General features: G+C 33.9%; 1 protein-coding gene across 10 annotated transcripts in view; it reads right to left on the bottom strand.

Annotated features, from left to right (window-relative positions):
• Nucleotides 1–434: 434 nt before the first annotated feature.
• The window catches only part of LOC122571820, a 158718-nt gene continuing 141857 nt past the window's right edge, over nucleotides 435–17295 (bottom strand). For 7 of the 10 annotated variants that reach the window (XM_043736017.1, XM_043736012.1, XM_043736022.1 and 4 more), the window contains 9 exons: nucleotides 15961–16357; nucleotides 14633–14867; nucleotides 14067–14238; nucleotides 13712–13951; nucleotides 13323–13478; nucleotides 11276–11433; nucleotides 10508–10617; nucleotides 8481–9005; nucleotides 435–8286 (listed from right to left, as the gene is read on the bottom strand). In XM_043736017.1, coding sequence (XP_043591952.1) covers nucleotides 8134–8286; nucleotides 8481–9005; nucleotides 10508–10617; nucleotides 11276–11433; nucleotides 13323–13478; nucleotides 13712–13951; nucleotides 14067–14238; nucleotides 14633–14867; nucleotides 15961–16357 — 2146 coding nt within the window. In that variant the 3' untranslated portion in view covers nucleotides 435–8133. The remainder of the gene's footprint in view (nucleotides 8287–8480; nucleotides 9006–10507; nucleotides 10618–11275; nucleotides 11434–13322; nucleotides 13479–13711; nucleotides 13952–14066; nucleotides 14239–14632; nucleotides 14868–15960; nucleotides 16358–17295) is intronic. The other 3 variants (XM_043736015.1, XM_043736016.1, XM_043736013.1) reach the window with 3 other exon arrangements.

Genomic DNA, 17295 nt, shown 5'->3' with positions numbered 1-17295 from the left:
GTGGGAGAAAAATAGAGACCCATTTAAAGAAATCGGATTCACTCATAATCACATCGCATTGAACAAAAACACACGAATTTTCATTCCTCATTGTATTATAAACGGCTGTGTTTGATCAAGTTCAAAATGCTCGAGCATAAATTATCCGTCTGAATCCGATTCGAGATTATTCTACCAAAACGAAGAGTTACCTATGAACTGCGAAATAAAAAGTATTTTTCTCTGAAAGTGTGTATTTTTGATAGCGTCGATCAATGCCACTAGTTAGAGCAGGTGAAACGAAAGAAAAGTAGAAAAAGGAAGTATGTTCCAATTTTTTCACTTTATAATCTCTTTCATTTCCACCTTCTCATCTTTCTATAATTATTCCACAATTAACACAGACACACAGAATCGTTCTTAGCAAGAAGGTGTAAATAAGAAAACACACTAGGTACAATTTTTAAATACAGCATCTTTTTTATGTATATATATATTTTTTTTATATTCAACAGTAACATCACAGTAGCTTCATATACAATAAACTTTTTTTATCATAATTTCAGTTGCCTTTGTATTCGTAACACCACGCGACAACGTGACACACAGCGAGTCCCGAACATTCGCCAATTTACAAAAATTTGCTAGTAGGTTTTTCGCGCATTGTCAGCAATAGGATGCAAAAAAAGGAGAGGGATCTTGTGAACGTTAATGTGCACGATGTATGTCTACGTTTTACAACACGCATATGACTAGGCAAACAGTATGAACTTAGGACCGCAAATATTATTCGCATTCTCGTGTGTATGTGTGCGTGTGTGTGTGTGTGGGTGTGTGTGCGCGCTCGTGTGTGTATGTAATTTTTCATATATTCTCTAAAAGATACATGATTGATTTCCACTTTTCTCCTCCACACGAGAATACGAAGTATATCCGCAAATAAACGCGAACACAGCGATACGTCTGGATACGACGAATTGCGGGAATGCAGAGGATAGGAATCCGAATGATATTGCTGACTCGCCCACGAAGCATTGTTATAATATTCGAGCCTAGCTAACAAACGAAAACCGTTCCCGGCGATTGTTAGAAACGAATAAAATGACGAATTTGCGTCGGAGCCTCTTACGATATATTAAAATACCGACTCGATTTTCTATAGATATATTATATCTTATCTGAACGATAAACGCATAATACCGATCATAAACGCATGACGAAACTCCTTTTTTTTTTTTTTCATTGTTTCTTCTTCACATTCATAAAACACACACATATATAATAATATATATATATATATAATTACACGCATACATAAAACACGCATACCGAATCATTATCAGTGTCTGTTGATTGTATTCGTGTTCCGCAGACACAACGAGAGTATCCGGGTACTTGAGAAACACTTGATGAACATTAGGCGAGGACTCGGATACCCCGAGAACGCTATTTTTACTGGACCTGTAAAATTGTGAGTATTACAATTTAAAAAAGAGAGGAAGAAAATATGAGTTTGAATAATACCTACTCGACGAATATGTAACACGAGATTGGAATATTGAAATAAAGAAATGAGAAACTATGAGTTGGTTGTTGGTTTTTCTTCGTTTGGTCGATCACTTGTTTAGTGTAATCCTTTCGCTACAAATGCTTTATGTACCAGCAGTTATTAAATTGTAAATGAAGATAAATTTTTCGTTTGAAAATATTATGATTATATGATTATTATAGATAGAGAAATCTGTAAAGCACGCTACTCTATGCACTAATAAATAACAATTCTTTTAATAGAGTTTCTCTCAAGAATAAGCCATCTTATTCTTTGACTTTTATACCAAAAGCGATTTCAATTTTGAAATTACAGTAGCGAAAGGATTAAATAGTTACTTCGAGGTCGAAGTCGTGTAATTTGAATATTTGTTAGGATGATTATAATTTTAAAATGTTGGGATATTTAGTACTTAATATTTAGTGACTTTTTTGGAAAATAAAGATCTCTAAACAGACGGATGGGTATTTAAATTATTCTTTTGAGGATATTTTCGTGTACTCGAGCACTCGGTTAATCTTCGTTCGACTCAGCGTTCAGGACCAGTGATCGTATATAGATGTGGAAATTGGCGGATAGATTTATAACAACAATAACAACAACAACAATGACAATGAGAGTCCGATGTCGACCAGAGTCGTCGGTAAAAATGGACAGTGAATATCTTTTAACAGTGATTAGCGTTAGAACGATGACAATGAGAACATTGATAGTGATCGGGGAATACTTAACCCTTTTGCACTTTCGTGTATTGTAAATATTGAAAATCTTTGTTTATACGTATGCACGGGAAAAGATAGGTTGAATCGTTAAACGAAAGCATTAGAATTTAATTAACCCTGTGTAATCCATTATTTAATTATCTAGTGATATTTACGTACGTTCTATATGTTTCTTTTCTCTAAATAACATTTAACAGAATTCAAAATTCAACAAAATAGAAACGGAGTATGTAACGTTTCGATATGATTGTATTTTATAGTATCAAATTGTATACTTCTCAACCTTGTTCTTGATACATCTCATTGTCGTAAAAGGCTTTTAATTTTTCTTGAATTTCTGGTAGTGATTAAATATAATCCACGAGTAACAAGAATTTCCAAGAGAAGATATCTTCGATATAAAAGTTCTTCTCGCAGAATATACAATACGATTTAAAATTCGTAGATATAAATTCTACAACAACTTAATGCGGCTTCAAAAATCTATTAAATCAGTTGGCTCTTTTACTTTCTTATATTAAATTATAGTTAATTCGAAAACAAGTTATTCTTAAAGATATTTATCTCGAAACAACATTTTCTATAGCTTGGGATAGATAACTTCGAATAGAAGCTGATACAACATTCTCGCCTCCTGCAAAATAAATTCAAATGGGAAACCAAATATATCACTGCTAGTGAAACTAGCGGAACTGTATGCAATCGCAACAGAATTCCCTTTCGAGTCTTAAAAAATGTCATAAAATTGATATGTATAATATAAAAACACAGTCTTACATCTGGAAATCTGTGATTTCCATTCCATCTTCATGCGAAGTCTTGTTCAAGTGCAAAAGGGATAAAATATCACCGTGTCGCGGCATGCAGTCCTTGTTACGATATATTCTCGCGTAAGGATACTCGATAAGCGTTGTATCATTACAAACAACAACCATCTTCGTTGTCGATTACGCGCCTCGTAATCGAAAATTCCTCGAGATACTTGAAATTCAAATTCAAAGTGCGACATATTCGATACTCGCCGCGATCTGGCCACGTAGCGGTTCTTGGTATCTTTGTCACACGATAATTCTCGTCTTTATGTGTTGCATTAGTAGTGCATGTGTGTGTATGTGTTACGTGTGCGCGTGTGTGTACGTCATATATGTATATATATTATATATATTTATATACGAATATATATATATAGTTTTTCCTTCATTCATACTTTGTATTTTTCTTCTTTTTTGTCCAAGATAATCCTCTCTTCCCTTTTGCTTCTCTCTTTTTGTATTTTTTTTTTTCTTTTTTTTTCGTATGAATACATCTACAGTTGAACAGTAGTTGGCAATGGCTGGACAGAATCGCTTTCGATGAAAATACTTTTGTTTTTGCTAATCAGTTCCTTTTCGTCTATCGAGCCTGTTACGAGGTATCCTGTTTCGTTCCCATTTTTGTTGCCGTTTCTGGTCTTCCTAATTTTCTGGCCTCGCCTCTCTTTTCTGCCTTTATCTCGCGGTTTGCATCGGAACAACACAACTGGACTATCATCGAGCGCGGGAAAACTATTCGCTTTGTACATCAGTGCACGCATATCGGATCGCAGAAATTGTGGGCATACGGAAGCGTAATCTTACCGCTGACTCGCTGTAATTTTTATAAATTCGTAAGTTTCCTTACCTAGATAGATTAGTGTCCAATTTTTTAAACAACAAATTACTTAGTTTTATAAGTTTATTTGTCGTAAGAATATGATATAAATAATAGTGGATTTCAAGGTAAATTTGTATCTGGCTAAAATGAGAAAATTTCTAGTTTTAAGAAGTTTCGCTCTTTACTTTAAATTCGATAAGAAGAAGTGAAAAAGGAATATATTAAATAGTAAGCGTAAACGTGTTCCGTATAAATATCGTGAACGTTTAGACCGCTTTTTCGCGAGTCTGCGTCAATTACGCCCCGAGGTTTCCATCACATCGTGACAAATGAGCTCTCCGGTGTTTCTCGAACCACCAGAAGCAATTAATGAATCATTGCTGCGATCAATTACGCTTCGACCACACACTAAAACATCTACGCTTACACACACATATGCCACAGAATCTCCAACAACACGTAGTCCACGGTTCTTTCACAAATGTTTCTACAAATATTCTCTTCAACAACAATTCCTTATATTTATTATCTGTATAATTCAAACTCAATTGCGTTAAATGAAATTTCTCAAATTTCTATATTTTTTCGTGGACATAACGTGTCGCAGAAAATCCGTCATAGTTCGCACTTACGAAGATGAACGACAACGTGATAGCACAGTGACGTTTAGAAGTTTAGACGATGATCTTGTCATAATTTACACGAAATCTCGAAATATGTGACACATTACTATACGCTATCATATACATTACTAACACGCTATCTATGGATTGTTTTCATTAACGTTCGTTTCATTAACAATGATCTGTGAATCGCGTTATTCCACGTAATGAACAAAGAACTATGAATCACAAATTGTTGCGTTTTTCTTGAACGTCGAGTATGGCTTAGCATGCAGCGTTCCAATTGTATCGACCAGCGACGCACTGCAAGTCTCGTATTATATACATATATGTATAACGTTTCACGTATATCGACCAGCGATTAATTGTATATCACGTAGTAGTACGTTTACGACTATCAGTGATAAATCACGGATCAAGCAGTATCACACAGCTGTCCGAGATTTATGCTAAATTACGGTACATAGGTATTATTCATTTATAGCGACATTTATAATAGTATTACATTTATTTGGCAAACGGAGCGCTTACGTGACGCTACGTTATTCCAGATCATCGCTAAACTCATGATTATCCGTATTCTCGATGAATAGCAGCGTATTTTGTCTGATTAATTTGTTATGTTGCCGCGAATTGACAAATCTATAACTTCGCAAAAGAAGTCTGCGGTTTTAATTGTTATTTCAATTTAGTAGAAAGCGATGATTTGTTTCATTTATAATTAGTAAGAAAATATAAATAACGTGAAATTATCTGAACAGTTCAGTTTCAGTTCAGAACAGTCATAAGATCACATATCAGAACATTTTCGTTTTTCTTACACCTTATGTTACGTAATTAATGTTTTCTACCTGTTTTTCAGTGACCGATCGAAAAGAAAGGATTCATCAGTTTCAAACTTCCTTTGCATTTTTGTATTTCCATATAACATTTTTATTTTCGTAACTGTCGGGAAGAATTTAATGACGTCCAATAGATAGCACGTTAATTTTTACGGCCAAGATCGCGAAATCTAATTGCCGCGATCAAATGTAAACGCGCGAATCGCGACAGATCATCGTCCAGGAATCGTCCACGGATCATCCATACGATCTTCTTTAAAAACGTTCACGTTTACGAGACGTGTTTCTTTACGTACATATATGTATCTTTTTTTTTTTTATCGTTTTTCCATTCTTTTCTTTATTTAGCTTGTTTTACAGCTACACGTACGGTTTGCATATTTAGTTAGTTTATCTTAATTATTAACACTCTCTTTCACATATACATACATACACACACATACATACACACACACATACACACAGTCTGTCTCACGACTCTGCTCGTACACTGCACGTCACATATGGTATTTGTACATTCTTGTTTTCTCTAGTATTCTGTAAAAATATTACAAATGATCGTCTTTCTACCACGTGTTAGATCGAATAATTCAAATCCATATCGAATCCATATCCACATTTCATTATGTCATTTTAAATGTACCATATTTTATGTGATTACAGTGTCGAGGGTGCGTCGATTTGTATTCTACAAGCGATAGTCTCGTTTCGCCTGCGAGACGACGCGAAGAAAAGATCTACTTTCGTCCAGCCGCTTGCCTGAACAATAAGACACTTAACAGTTGGACGATCCCCATATCTGGGAATCGATGAATGTTTTTTTTACACCTTTTCCCTTTTTATTTTTCCTTTTTTTTTTTTATTAGTTTTCTTTTGTTCTTTTCCTCCGTCTCTTAAACAATTGTGTCTCGACGTTACATTTGCGTATAACAAACAGAATACACACGAGGGAGGGATCGAAAACGGCATTAAATCGTCGACGAGTGTGTAAAAAATATCTCTTCTTCTTGGAACCTACGAGAGAAGTTGCGTCGAGGACAATCGAGAAGCGAGAGCGAAAGCGAAACGGGGACAGAGTCAGGGGGACGAAAATCAGCCTCTTCCGCGTGTACTATAAAACCACGCGTTTGTTTCTTCCTTTTCTTCGTGTTCATGTGTGTATGTGTACTCTCCTTTTTTCTCTTTTTTTCCTCTTTTCGATTTTTCTCGTGAAAATGCAGTCAATGGAACTTGGGAACCAGGCCAGGCTAAATTATCGAACGATTTTTGTTTGCGAAGAAATGACTGACGATGGGATCTTTTATTATCACATACTGCGTGAGAGTTAGAAATTAATGGACACACCAATTTTTATTCCTCGGTTTGTATATATTAAAGGAAATTTTGCTTTCACGTCGATATTTAGAAAAAAAAAAAAAAAAAGAAAGAAAAGAGAAATCTTTGCCAAGACAATTGTTTATTTTTATATTTCTTTCCTTCCTAGCCTGCTCCTGTGAATTTTAGAATATCTGCCTTAGAGTATTGAAGATACAAAAACTACGATAGAAAACAGAACAGACTTCGAATACTTTTGTTGTTTCAGTTTGCTCCTTATTCTTCATTTCCATTTATATTTCACACTCAACATCAACGTCATATTTATTTATGTATTTATTTTTTTTCTTGTTGTTATTACTATTATTATTCCTCTTATAATTATTTATTAATATTATTGTTATCATTAGTATCATTCTTAATACGTACATATATACACACACATGTTTATGCATGTATACATACAATTAAATTCACTCAAGCTTACCAAATAATTAATTGTTACGTTTATATAATGTATATCGTATTATCAATAGCATTTCTCTGTCTTCGAGTTTTCTTTTTGGTTTGTATTTTTCTTTTTACGATATAGATTGTCATAATCGGCATGGTATTGCCGTCTTTCTTTCAGCCTCTGGCGCTTTCCCTTCTTTTTGAAGAATCTTCCTTCTTTCTATTTTATTCTGTCTTCTTTTTCATTTGAAACAATGTCGTCACCAAGTTACTTTCAACGTCCTTCGCTTTGTCCTATTCTTATATGAAATTTGTGCCTTTTCCCTTGCTTCCCGTTGGTGGATAATGTCTGAAACTAGGAGTCCATCTTCTCGTTTAATCAACGAACTTTCACAATCCATTTTCTCATCCTTTTTTCTCTTATCTTAAGCTTCCTTTGCGTAGTATCGAAGTCTATTACTTTCCTGACGATTTTTCCAGGAAAATAATTACTTCCCTTCCTATTGTATAGATCGTGCATTTCAATCTTCTTCCTAGAACAAGATGTTTCTTTCTAAAACAAGATTTTGTAATAGAAAAGCGATCGTAAATCTGTCACAATTTAGGTTCACTACTTTTCACATTATTCAATTTTTCCAATTTTTGAAATTATTTCCATCGATTAACATCTACACTTTGTATGCGTGATTTTGATCATGTTAATAGTTGACTATTCGATGAAACAATTTCGAGAATCTGCCAGAAAAATGATTAACTGTCGCAGATAATTTATTGTTGTTTTTAACGCATGTTAATCATTGAATTTTTTTCTCGCTTTTAATTAAGGAACAGTTCTACGAGTAACTAGAAAAGTTCATGATCGACACGATTCTTGACTAAAATCTCGGAAAGATCACCCTCATTTATTGGCGAACTACTATTTAGAGTTTACTCTCCTCAGGTACGAGTTGTTATTTCCATTTTTATAAGGGTGAAGGTTAAGGGTTGCTTGGAATTGGTACACAATGTGCAATAGTCTTTTACATGCCACAGTCGAAACTCTCCTGATTTTGCACCTTTTTCTGGTAAGCTTCCAAATAGCTGTCGACGTTCCTGTAGATGCCAGAGTTTGCTTGGTACATCAAAGTTTCCAGGATTCTCTCGTTTCTGATTGCTTTGGATGGCAAGACAATCTGAAAGACCCGTTGAAGAAATTAGTTTTATTGTTATATTTTATTAATGTGGATTTGTTAAATTACTTATAAAGAGAGATTTAAAGATAGTTGTTAGTTTAAATTTTTTCTTATAGTACCATGTTCGATAGCTTGCTCAACATTTTCTCGTATTACATTGTGAAAGAGTTAAAAACATTTTCTATGAAGCTTACCCTAATAAGTTCTTGAGGCGTTATTCTATACAACTTCAAGTCTCTACTGAGCCTCTCCATAATACACTTGAACTCAACTTTCGGGTCTACTTTGGTCGATTTCCTGTCTTTAATCCTATTCTTCGCCCACTCGAGCATCGCCTCGAATTTCCTAATTTCGCCAACTTCCAGACCTCTGCACATGATCATTTGAACCATAGACTCACTTAATGTGAGAAAATCAGGATTCTGGAACAACTGGTACGCTCTGGTCTCGATGAACGCGAGGATCATATTAACTAGCTCCGAGGCAGACGTGTAACGCCAGCAGTAGTTTTCCAACGCGCACAGCATCACGCAGACAATTTCAATTCGTAAAAATTGCTTCGCGTGATGAAAACACGCCTGTAGAAGCTCTGGTAGATCATAGTGCTCCGCTGCACAGATCAAGCCTGGTATGTTGCTGCATGTCAGTGGACAAGAACCTGTCTGCAGGTAGTTGAGCAGAATCTTGAACGTCTTCGGGTCGAACTCGATGATATTGAACTATATAATAAAAAGAATTAGTGATATATGGAGATGTTTGCCTTTTATTTGAAGCAACTTTTATCGTTTAGTCCATCATATGGTTTAAAAAAGTTATTTGTGCAAGTTGTTCCATTCTAATCTCCAGAGACAAATATCTTGGGAGATATGGAATATATTGTTTACTTCTACCTCTTGTTAATTTACAGCGAATGAAAATATAGATTCTAATCTTTTTTGCATTATTAAGTTAATTTCTCCTCCTCTATCAACTCATCCTATTATTATACCTGCTCTTCTCTATTAAGTTTAATGAATTTATCTTCTAAAAAATTCCAATCTCTTCTTCCATTTCATTTTCACAGTATTTCTGCTTCAGAAGCACCAATCACAGCCTTATCATATCATTATTAAACATGTACTTATAATATCAAAGAATACCGATAACATTAATATCAAATTAATACAAGAAGAGTTCCTTCCAAATATCATATAATATATCTATATATATACCAGAAGTAAACTGCTATAATTAACGCCATTAGAAGCTTAAAATCTTACCCTTTGAAACGATTTTTGTCTCATTTCGATACGATTTCCCGTTTTGAAGATATGCTCGTTCAAAGTAAAGCGTAATTTTCAGTATTTCGCTATTGCCATCCCATTCGCGTACTCGGTTCTTTCACTCGCACGCCTTCGCTGACCTACCGCACATGTGGCACGTGCGAATGGTCAGTGACAGACGCTGAGTCACAGCTTTTTTTACGCCACTACTACTATTACTACTATTACTACTACTCGCGACATACGTAATTCTTGGAAAAAAGTGGGTCACGACGTTTCTAAGAATTTCAATCGCCATTCAGCTTTCTGCACGTTCTACACGCAATACTTTGAAGCTTCGCATCTCATAAACGGATTGAGATATCGAATTAAAACAAATTGCGGGTTATAGGGCGTATCTGTCTCTGTCTTTAGAATTCGTTTAAAAATCTTGTAGCTTTTCTATTCTTTTCGTTTTTAATTTTTTAACGTTATAGTACATTTTAAGTATGTAACTCCTTTTCTATTTGTTTCTCTTGAGTGTTGTGTGGAATGTGTGTTACGTGTGCGGTAGGTGTCAAGAGACAGTCTTGTAGATATTAATTGATGAATTTTGATACTGATATATAAATTATAAGAGGATGAGTATCTTGTTATTAATATCGAACAAATAAAATATACGGACGAAGAAGAAATAAATTGAAAATAAATTGAACGATTGGAATATAATGATAACAATTGACATTGGTGTAACGTGTGGTTGGTTTCTTTACTTGTTGAAAAAATTCTGTATCAAATATAACGTGTAACTTGAAGAAACAGGAGTAGAAAAATATGAAATATTATTGAAAAAATAATAAATTAACATTTGCCAGGAATAAAAACAAGCATACTGAATAGTGTATTTTTCAGTGTGTAAATATATCAGTAATAGAACATCATTAGTAATAATATTGTTACTGCGAATTAATTAAATTTACCTCCGTTTGTGCCAATTTTGCTCTATCAACTTTCTGCGCATCCGCACATACGCTGAGCCTCGGTACCGCCAACTGTTGAGCTGCCTTCTCCTTTTCCTTCGCCTCTTTATCTAAAATTTTACATTGAAAATTTACAATGAATCACAGAAACAAAAATTCTTACATACACGCATTCAAATCCAATATTTCTACGCATTCGATATACATATCTAATACTTCTATATTTATTAACAATTAATTTTACCGTGTACTGTTGATGGGAGAAATGTAACGACATAATCAAACAGTTAAGACTCTGCCTGTCTTATAGAAACATGTATTGCCTTGTATCTTAGATTAAAAATGTCTTTCGTGAGCCAGTGTAATTAATTAATATAAAATTTACTTAAATTAGGTATTTATAATATTTAATACCTATACAGACATTCAAATGTTAGAATCATAATAAATATTTCTCAAACGCGCTATCCTATACACAAACTTTTTAAATATGCAACAAAAGCATATACCAAAATAATTCTTCGTTGACATCATATCATCCTCAATAGGCTAAATCGATCTCCGTATCTTCCTTTAGCTACATGTCTGAAATTGTTGTTTAGTCCCTCGAAATATGCATAAAATTTAATACCTGATAATAACTTTTACAACTTCGCTAATTACGTTTTCCGTTAACAGTATCTTTCTTACAGCTAGTCTTTCCAAACGTATAAAACCATAGACGAAGCACAATATTTAGTCGTATAACAGAGTCAATAATATACATACTGCTGCAATCCTGCGAACTAGCCCAACGTTTCCGATCCTCGCTTTGCAGCGTGTTTCCGCTTCCGTGTTTCTTAATGCTCCGTCCCCAGCCTGCCGTGATCGTGCCGAGCCTCGAGAACGCTCGCTTCATCATCGGTGACGAGGGCACGCTTTTAGGTCTAAACAAGTCAGAGCCAGTATCTCACAGAAACCGCAGAGCGGCACCTCAGGGTACGGAGAGGAAACTCTTCTCGAAGAAGAATCTTTGATCAAGGACAGAGGCCAGCAGGGAAAGTAGAAAGGAAGATTGAAATCGATAAAAAGGAAATCGGTGATGACGGATTTTTCAAGTAGATCTTGCAGTTCCTGAATGCATCGAATAATAGCAATAAGGTAAAAAACGAACAGTACGAGACAACGACGAAAGCTCGTCTTCTTCGTTCGCAAAATCGGAAAAATTGGAAACGTGAATGCGAATATAGAAATACCGAAGTAAAGGCGAGATAATCAGAGCTTGCTGTTACAGTTACTCGAGGAGGAAAATCGTTCACGAGACACGTCGACTCAAGTTCACTGCATGCCGATAGCCAAATTACCAAATCGAATAAAATTCGTAAACAAAGTGTCAGTGTTTAGATTGGAAAAAAAGGAACCGAGAATTCGATAGAAGACATACAGAGCAGCCGCAAGAACACAGGAAGATACAAAATAAAGGAAAAATAAGGGAAAAATCGATACGTCGATCTCGACCGAAGCTAATAAGATAGATATGATAATAATTAGCGTGACTGGTGTGATACTTCGAGTTACTCTTGCAGTGCTTTTGTTTTCTTGTTCTTTACTCTTTTATCGATTGCTTTCGAATAGTAAAACATACTACACAGTTAATCATTCAAATACAATAGAAAGATATAGCGAATAAGAAAGTGAATAATACTTATAATCAACATGCGGTGCTGTGTGTATGTTCTGTAGGTGTACGTGTTCATGTGTGTGTGTGTGTGTGTGTGAGGATAGGAGACATGGAAGTGCCGTAAAAAATACACATAATTACGATTAAATATGTACGATATATAATATATAATATATAGATATGTATATATAGTATACATTCGACAACGACACCAAAGGCAAGTTCAATCTCTCACCGTTAATCTCCCGGCTTTTTTAATCGCTAAATAAATCCAGTTATATCGTTTATGCATCTCGTTTCACTTCATTTGTATTAACCCATTTTACGGACTAATTATGCAATTAATAATTGGACTGGAAAATGAAATTTTTTGAAACTGGGAACGATTACATTGAGATTGGCACACATTTGTTCTCGTGCAAGTAATAAGTGCTTTTTAACTGAAAGGACAAGTTCTTCAGGTTGATATTCGAAGATTCCAGGAAATAAACTTTATAAATCCATTTTTTATTTTTATTTCTTTTTTTTTCTTAGATTTTTGTGATTCATTCAGAAAGGAACTTAATATAAAGATGGTTGATAAATTCACAAGATTTGCTTTATTTTAAATGTGCGAGCTCCCCTTTAAAAATTCTCCTTTAAGGAAGATACAAAAATGTGAATCATACTTACATCATGTTCTTCCCCTGCAATCTTCATTTCAGATTCTTAATTACTACAGCTACAAAAAGGATTCTAATTAAAGAGATACGGGAGAAGATAATATTTTAAATATTTCTAACACGGAAAGGAAGTTGCGAATAAAATACTGACGAATAATAAAATAAGCTATTATTTTGATTCGCAAAATACAATATAGACGATTATAAACGAAATATTGTATTGATAATAAAAATAATGAAATAAAAAATGTTAATAATAAAATGAAAAAAGTTACTATTACAATCATACAAAAAGAAACTATTACAATCGTTTTATCATTAGCGAAGAATGGGTTAATACATCATATATTGCGTGAATTATATCATGAAATCACTCAAACAAGATGACAGATTTTATTTATGTTTTTTGATTCACGTATTGAATATAAACTGGACTCTTGAAGATAAAAAATGCATAATCCTGGTTAACAGAAATAATTCACAAGATACGAACCTTGGACTTTCGACATCAGGAACTTGAAGGAAGTTAGAACTTCGTGGCTTCTGTGGGCTCAACAGGGTGGGCACCGGTCTGGCAAGTAATTCAGCAACCGGCACTTGTGGACTTCCGAAACCCGCTTGAATACCATACAACATCTCTTGGAATACTCTAAAGAAATCAGATAAGTTAGAAATTTTTACTCCTTACCAATGTCAATCTGTTCAAAGTTCAATATTTTTTGCTTGTATTTTTAACGAGATTAATAATTATTATGATAATATTTTAAAGATATTTTTAACAAAATTAACGTTCACTTCCATCAAGATTGAAATATGATTATATTATTTATTCTTCATTTTCTGAATTACCCGAAAGCGTAAATCAATTCTTTGACTAATCACCTGCTCCTAACTGCCAAAATCGCTCTGACGCCAAAGAATCGGACTTTCTGCTTCTGTGGTCCATGTACCAGGAAACAAACATCAAACAGGTTCGTATTTAACGTGGTATTCTCTTCATTGTTCAAAAATACTTTAGTGAAGTCTTTGGCAAGTTGATCGTGATCTTCGAATTGATCTCTGACAGAATCCAAAAGTGGGGAGGATGGTCTCATATGGCCAATTGGTCTCCACGAACCGCGTCTAAAGCAATAAATTTCGTTCTCATTGATTCGTTTATTCTTTTTAAATACAATAAAATGTTTTAATTAGAATATAATTAATTTCTTTGTGGTCGTTGTCGTTCACGTTCGTTCACCTGTATGGTTTCGGAATCTGTCCTGTTTCTGCATGATTAGCCAAGTTGGCCACGATATCTTCCAACATCTGAGTTCTCGTTCTTTCTTGCATCTTCGCGAATTTTGGCGCAGAATAACTTGCTCGCTCTCCGTTCACAATTTTCGTCAATAACCATTCGCGGAACATGGGACCTGTTGCATCGAGAGATCGTTAAATTTGCTTTTACAGTTCCCCCGATAACTTTCTTGAAAGTAGTAAGAGCTAGTTTTATCTCCAAGTTACTACCTTGCGTTTTAGATGGTTCATTTTGAAATCAAACTATTCTTTTTCTAATCTTCTTCCGATTTCCTTCTTTGCTTTCAAAATAATTCTTGCATTTTTCACAACAATACAAATGTTATCTAATAAACTTTGAATATATTTTCAAATTATTAACAGAATTTTAATCAGTTTTCTAGTTGAATAATAAAAAGTATTTCATTTGTTAGACTCTAATTACAAGTTATATAACAAACAACTGTTGAATTTAAGCTCACAGTGTGTCCAATTAGAACATTTAAAGATTCATATATTATGTATCATTACCCTTTTTAAAAACATTTTGTTCCCAAAGATAGGGTTTGTATGCTCCGACCTCGTCCCTAGTGGCAACTGATACTTCGTATCTGGTGACTTTCCTTTTTATTCGTGGACTAACTCGAACTAGAATGAACGTGTAGAGAAAATGTGACTTCATGCAGGCTGGATTAAACGGAGTCTTGTCTGCTTCCAAGAACACGACACACACTATGTCGTTACCGATGTGTCGTTTTTTTTGTACCTAAACAATACAATCTATTTTAATATAATTATGATATAAGTAACTATTAGCCTGTAATTATCACTATTCATACAATCAAAGTTGATGAAAACAGCATTGTTTTCAATTAACTCTTTGAACTAACACTTTTTAATTAACTTTGAATTAACTCTTTTTTCTAACAATAATATGTTATTTTATTTCTGAAAAATGAAAAATTCCTATTTACTTTTGAAGTTGAATTTTAAATATTTCTGCTGTTTATGATTGCTATTCATAGTAATAAGTATTAACTGCACATAGTTTAATATCATGTCAAATAATATAATATTGATATATACGTAATGTCATATACATAACTCGTATCATATACATCATGAATCAAATATTATACATAGTTCTTAATTGATAATTACGTCAATAAGTCAATAATAAATAAATAAATAAATAGATAATAAATAAATAATAAAGAAATAATAAATAAATAGGTCAATAATTAAACAATTAATAATTCTCAATTTGAGGACTTGGAACCGAGAATTTCATTCAACTAAAATTCTGAATGCGATCTACCTTTATCGAACTGGAATTATAGTCCTTGCTATGCGTGTAACGCGATATGTGTTACAAAGCCGGGTTTAATTAGTCTTTAATGTTCCTAATATCTATTGTTACTTATGATTGTCCTCCATCTATATGGAAAATTAGTTACTACGCCACAGTAATATTTACTAACTCTATCATCAGAATATTCTTGTAGTTTTCTTACAATCTTATCCGCGGTTAAAAAATTGTCTAAAAGTTGAAAGAATTGAAAATTGTTTTACTTATCAAATACTATAAAAGTCATTATATTTTGTACAGTTTATATGTTTTCTCATATTATTACATTTTATGCGATTTTACATTTCCAAATCTTCCGGATGCATAAAAGTTTGCAGTCCAATAATAACTAATAAATAGTAAAATAATGCATAATAAAATTTAGAGTCAAGATATTCCGATTAATATATTAGACATCAATTTAGCTATTTAATTTAGGCAAGATAAGAAAAGATTGATTAAAACGCTATCGGTGGTAAACGTGTCAACAACGACAAAGAATTTATTTTACCCTTTGCACGTCGTGTTTCTCATTCGGTAGGAACGTGGACACGTGGTACATGATCTCGATGCCTCGCCAATTCGTGTACACAGAGTATAATCCAGTCAGGTCGTGAATCGTATCCAAGCCGCCCTTGTACTTATCGAAACCCTTCAGACGAATTTTATCACCGAGAATTTGCAGGAATTCGTCGAAAAGCGGCGAATTCTCGTGGTTGTCCAATATCTCCTCCTCGGTACGCTGGTCCTCTTGAACGTACAGCACGCCGACTTTCAACTCCGATTTTATGAACACCTGATCCAGCTTCAGCAGCTCATCCTGAGTGTCAGGTAATTGACCTAACGTTAATGGCGGATTCACGTTCACCTCTTTGCCTAAGCTGCGGACCACTTCCTCGCGATTGTACCTGTGAGAAATGAGAAACTCGTGGATGTTCGTTTTACGAGAAGAACGGTCTTTAATTGAATTCTAACGACATTTAACTCTTTCGCTACGTGAAGTTAAGTGTCGAAAGTGGTTTTTGGAATATGGACGGAAAGTTGCTTTACTAAAATTTGGAGATTCTAAACGGTGACAAGCATAATAAATACAGGGAATGTTCTTCTTATACCAAACTTAATTTAGTGCGACTACTTTTAGTCCGTTTTACTTGCAATTATTATTCGAAATTAAAGCCTGAAAGCTGTTCTACTTCTCTGTAATATTTTAAGGAAAAAGAAGTTTATTTTTCTATTTTACATCGTAAATAAAAAGGATTTTGGTTTACACAGAATGCATATCGCTTTTAGCAAATGATTTTTAAAAGTGTGCATGTACTCTTCGTAGAGATAGAGTTAAGTGCTATTTACACTACAAACAACATTTCGCGGTTTTCGCGCTAGGTCAAGTGTAATATATCTTAAATATCTTCAAGAGTATAGTGTTATATGCAATTCATGTATGCGAAATTGAATCAAGAGCGTAGAATAATATTTTTTTGCTCGAGTCTGATTTTGCGAGAAAATCGATCTTGAAAGATCGATTAAAAATGTATATTTGTGAAAATACGATTTGTCGAAGGACGTTATAATGCTTATTGTTTCTATATATAACACCTACGCGACTTTTATGAGTTATTAAACTGAAGAAGCATAAAGGAGAATTTTATCAAGCGTACTTTATTTCATCCGGCTATCTAAAAATCTATTTTCATGAAAATTAAACCTTGCATGATCAAATTTTATTTTACACTTTCAATCTATTTTCAGGAATCACCTTTCACCCACATATATAATACTTTCGGTCTTGCCCTGTACGCATATATTTTATAAATATGCTTCTGAAAATATTTAAATAAATCTGAAA

The sequence above is a fragment of the Bombus pyrosoma genome, linkage group LG10, assembly GCF_014825855.1.
Source record: "Bombus pyrosoma isolate SC7728 linkage group LG10, ASM1482585v1, whole genome shotgun sequence".
Classification (NCBI taxonomy): Eukaryota; Metazoa; Arthropoda; class Insecta; order Hymenoptera; family Apidae; genus Bombus; species Bombus pyrosoma.
The sequence above is the reverse complement of the archived record's forward strand: the minus strand, read 5'-3'. Positions and strand labels throughout refer to the sequence as shown.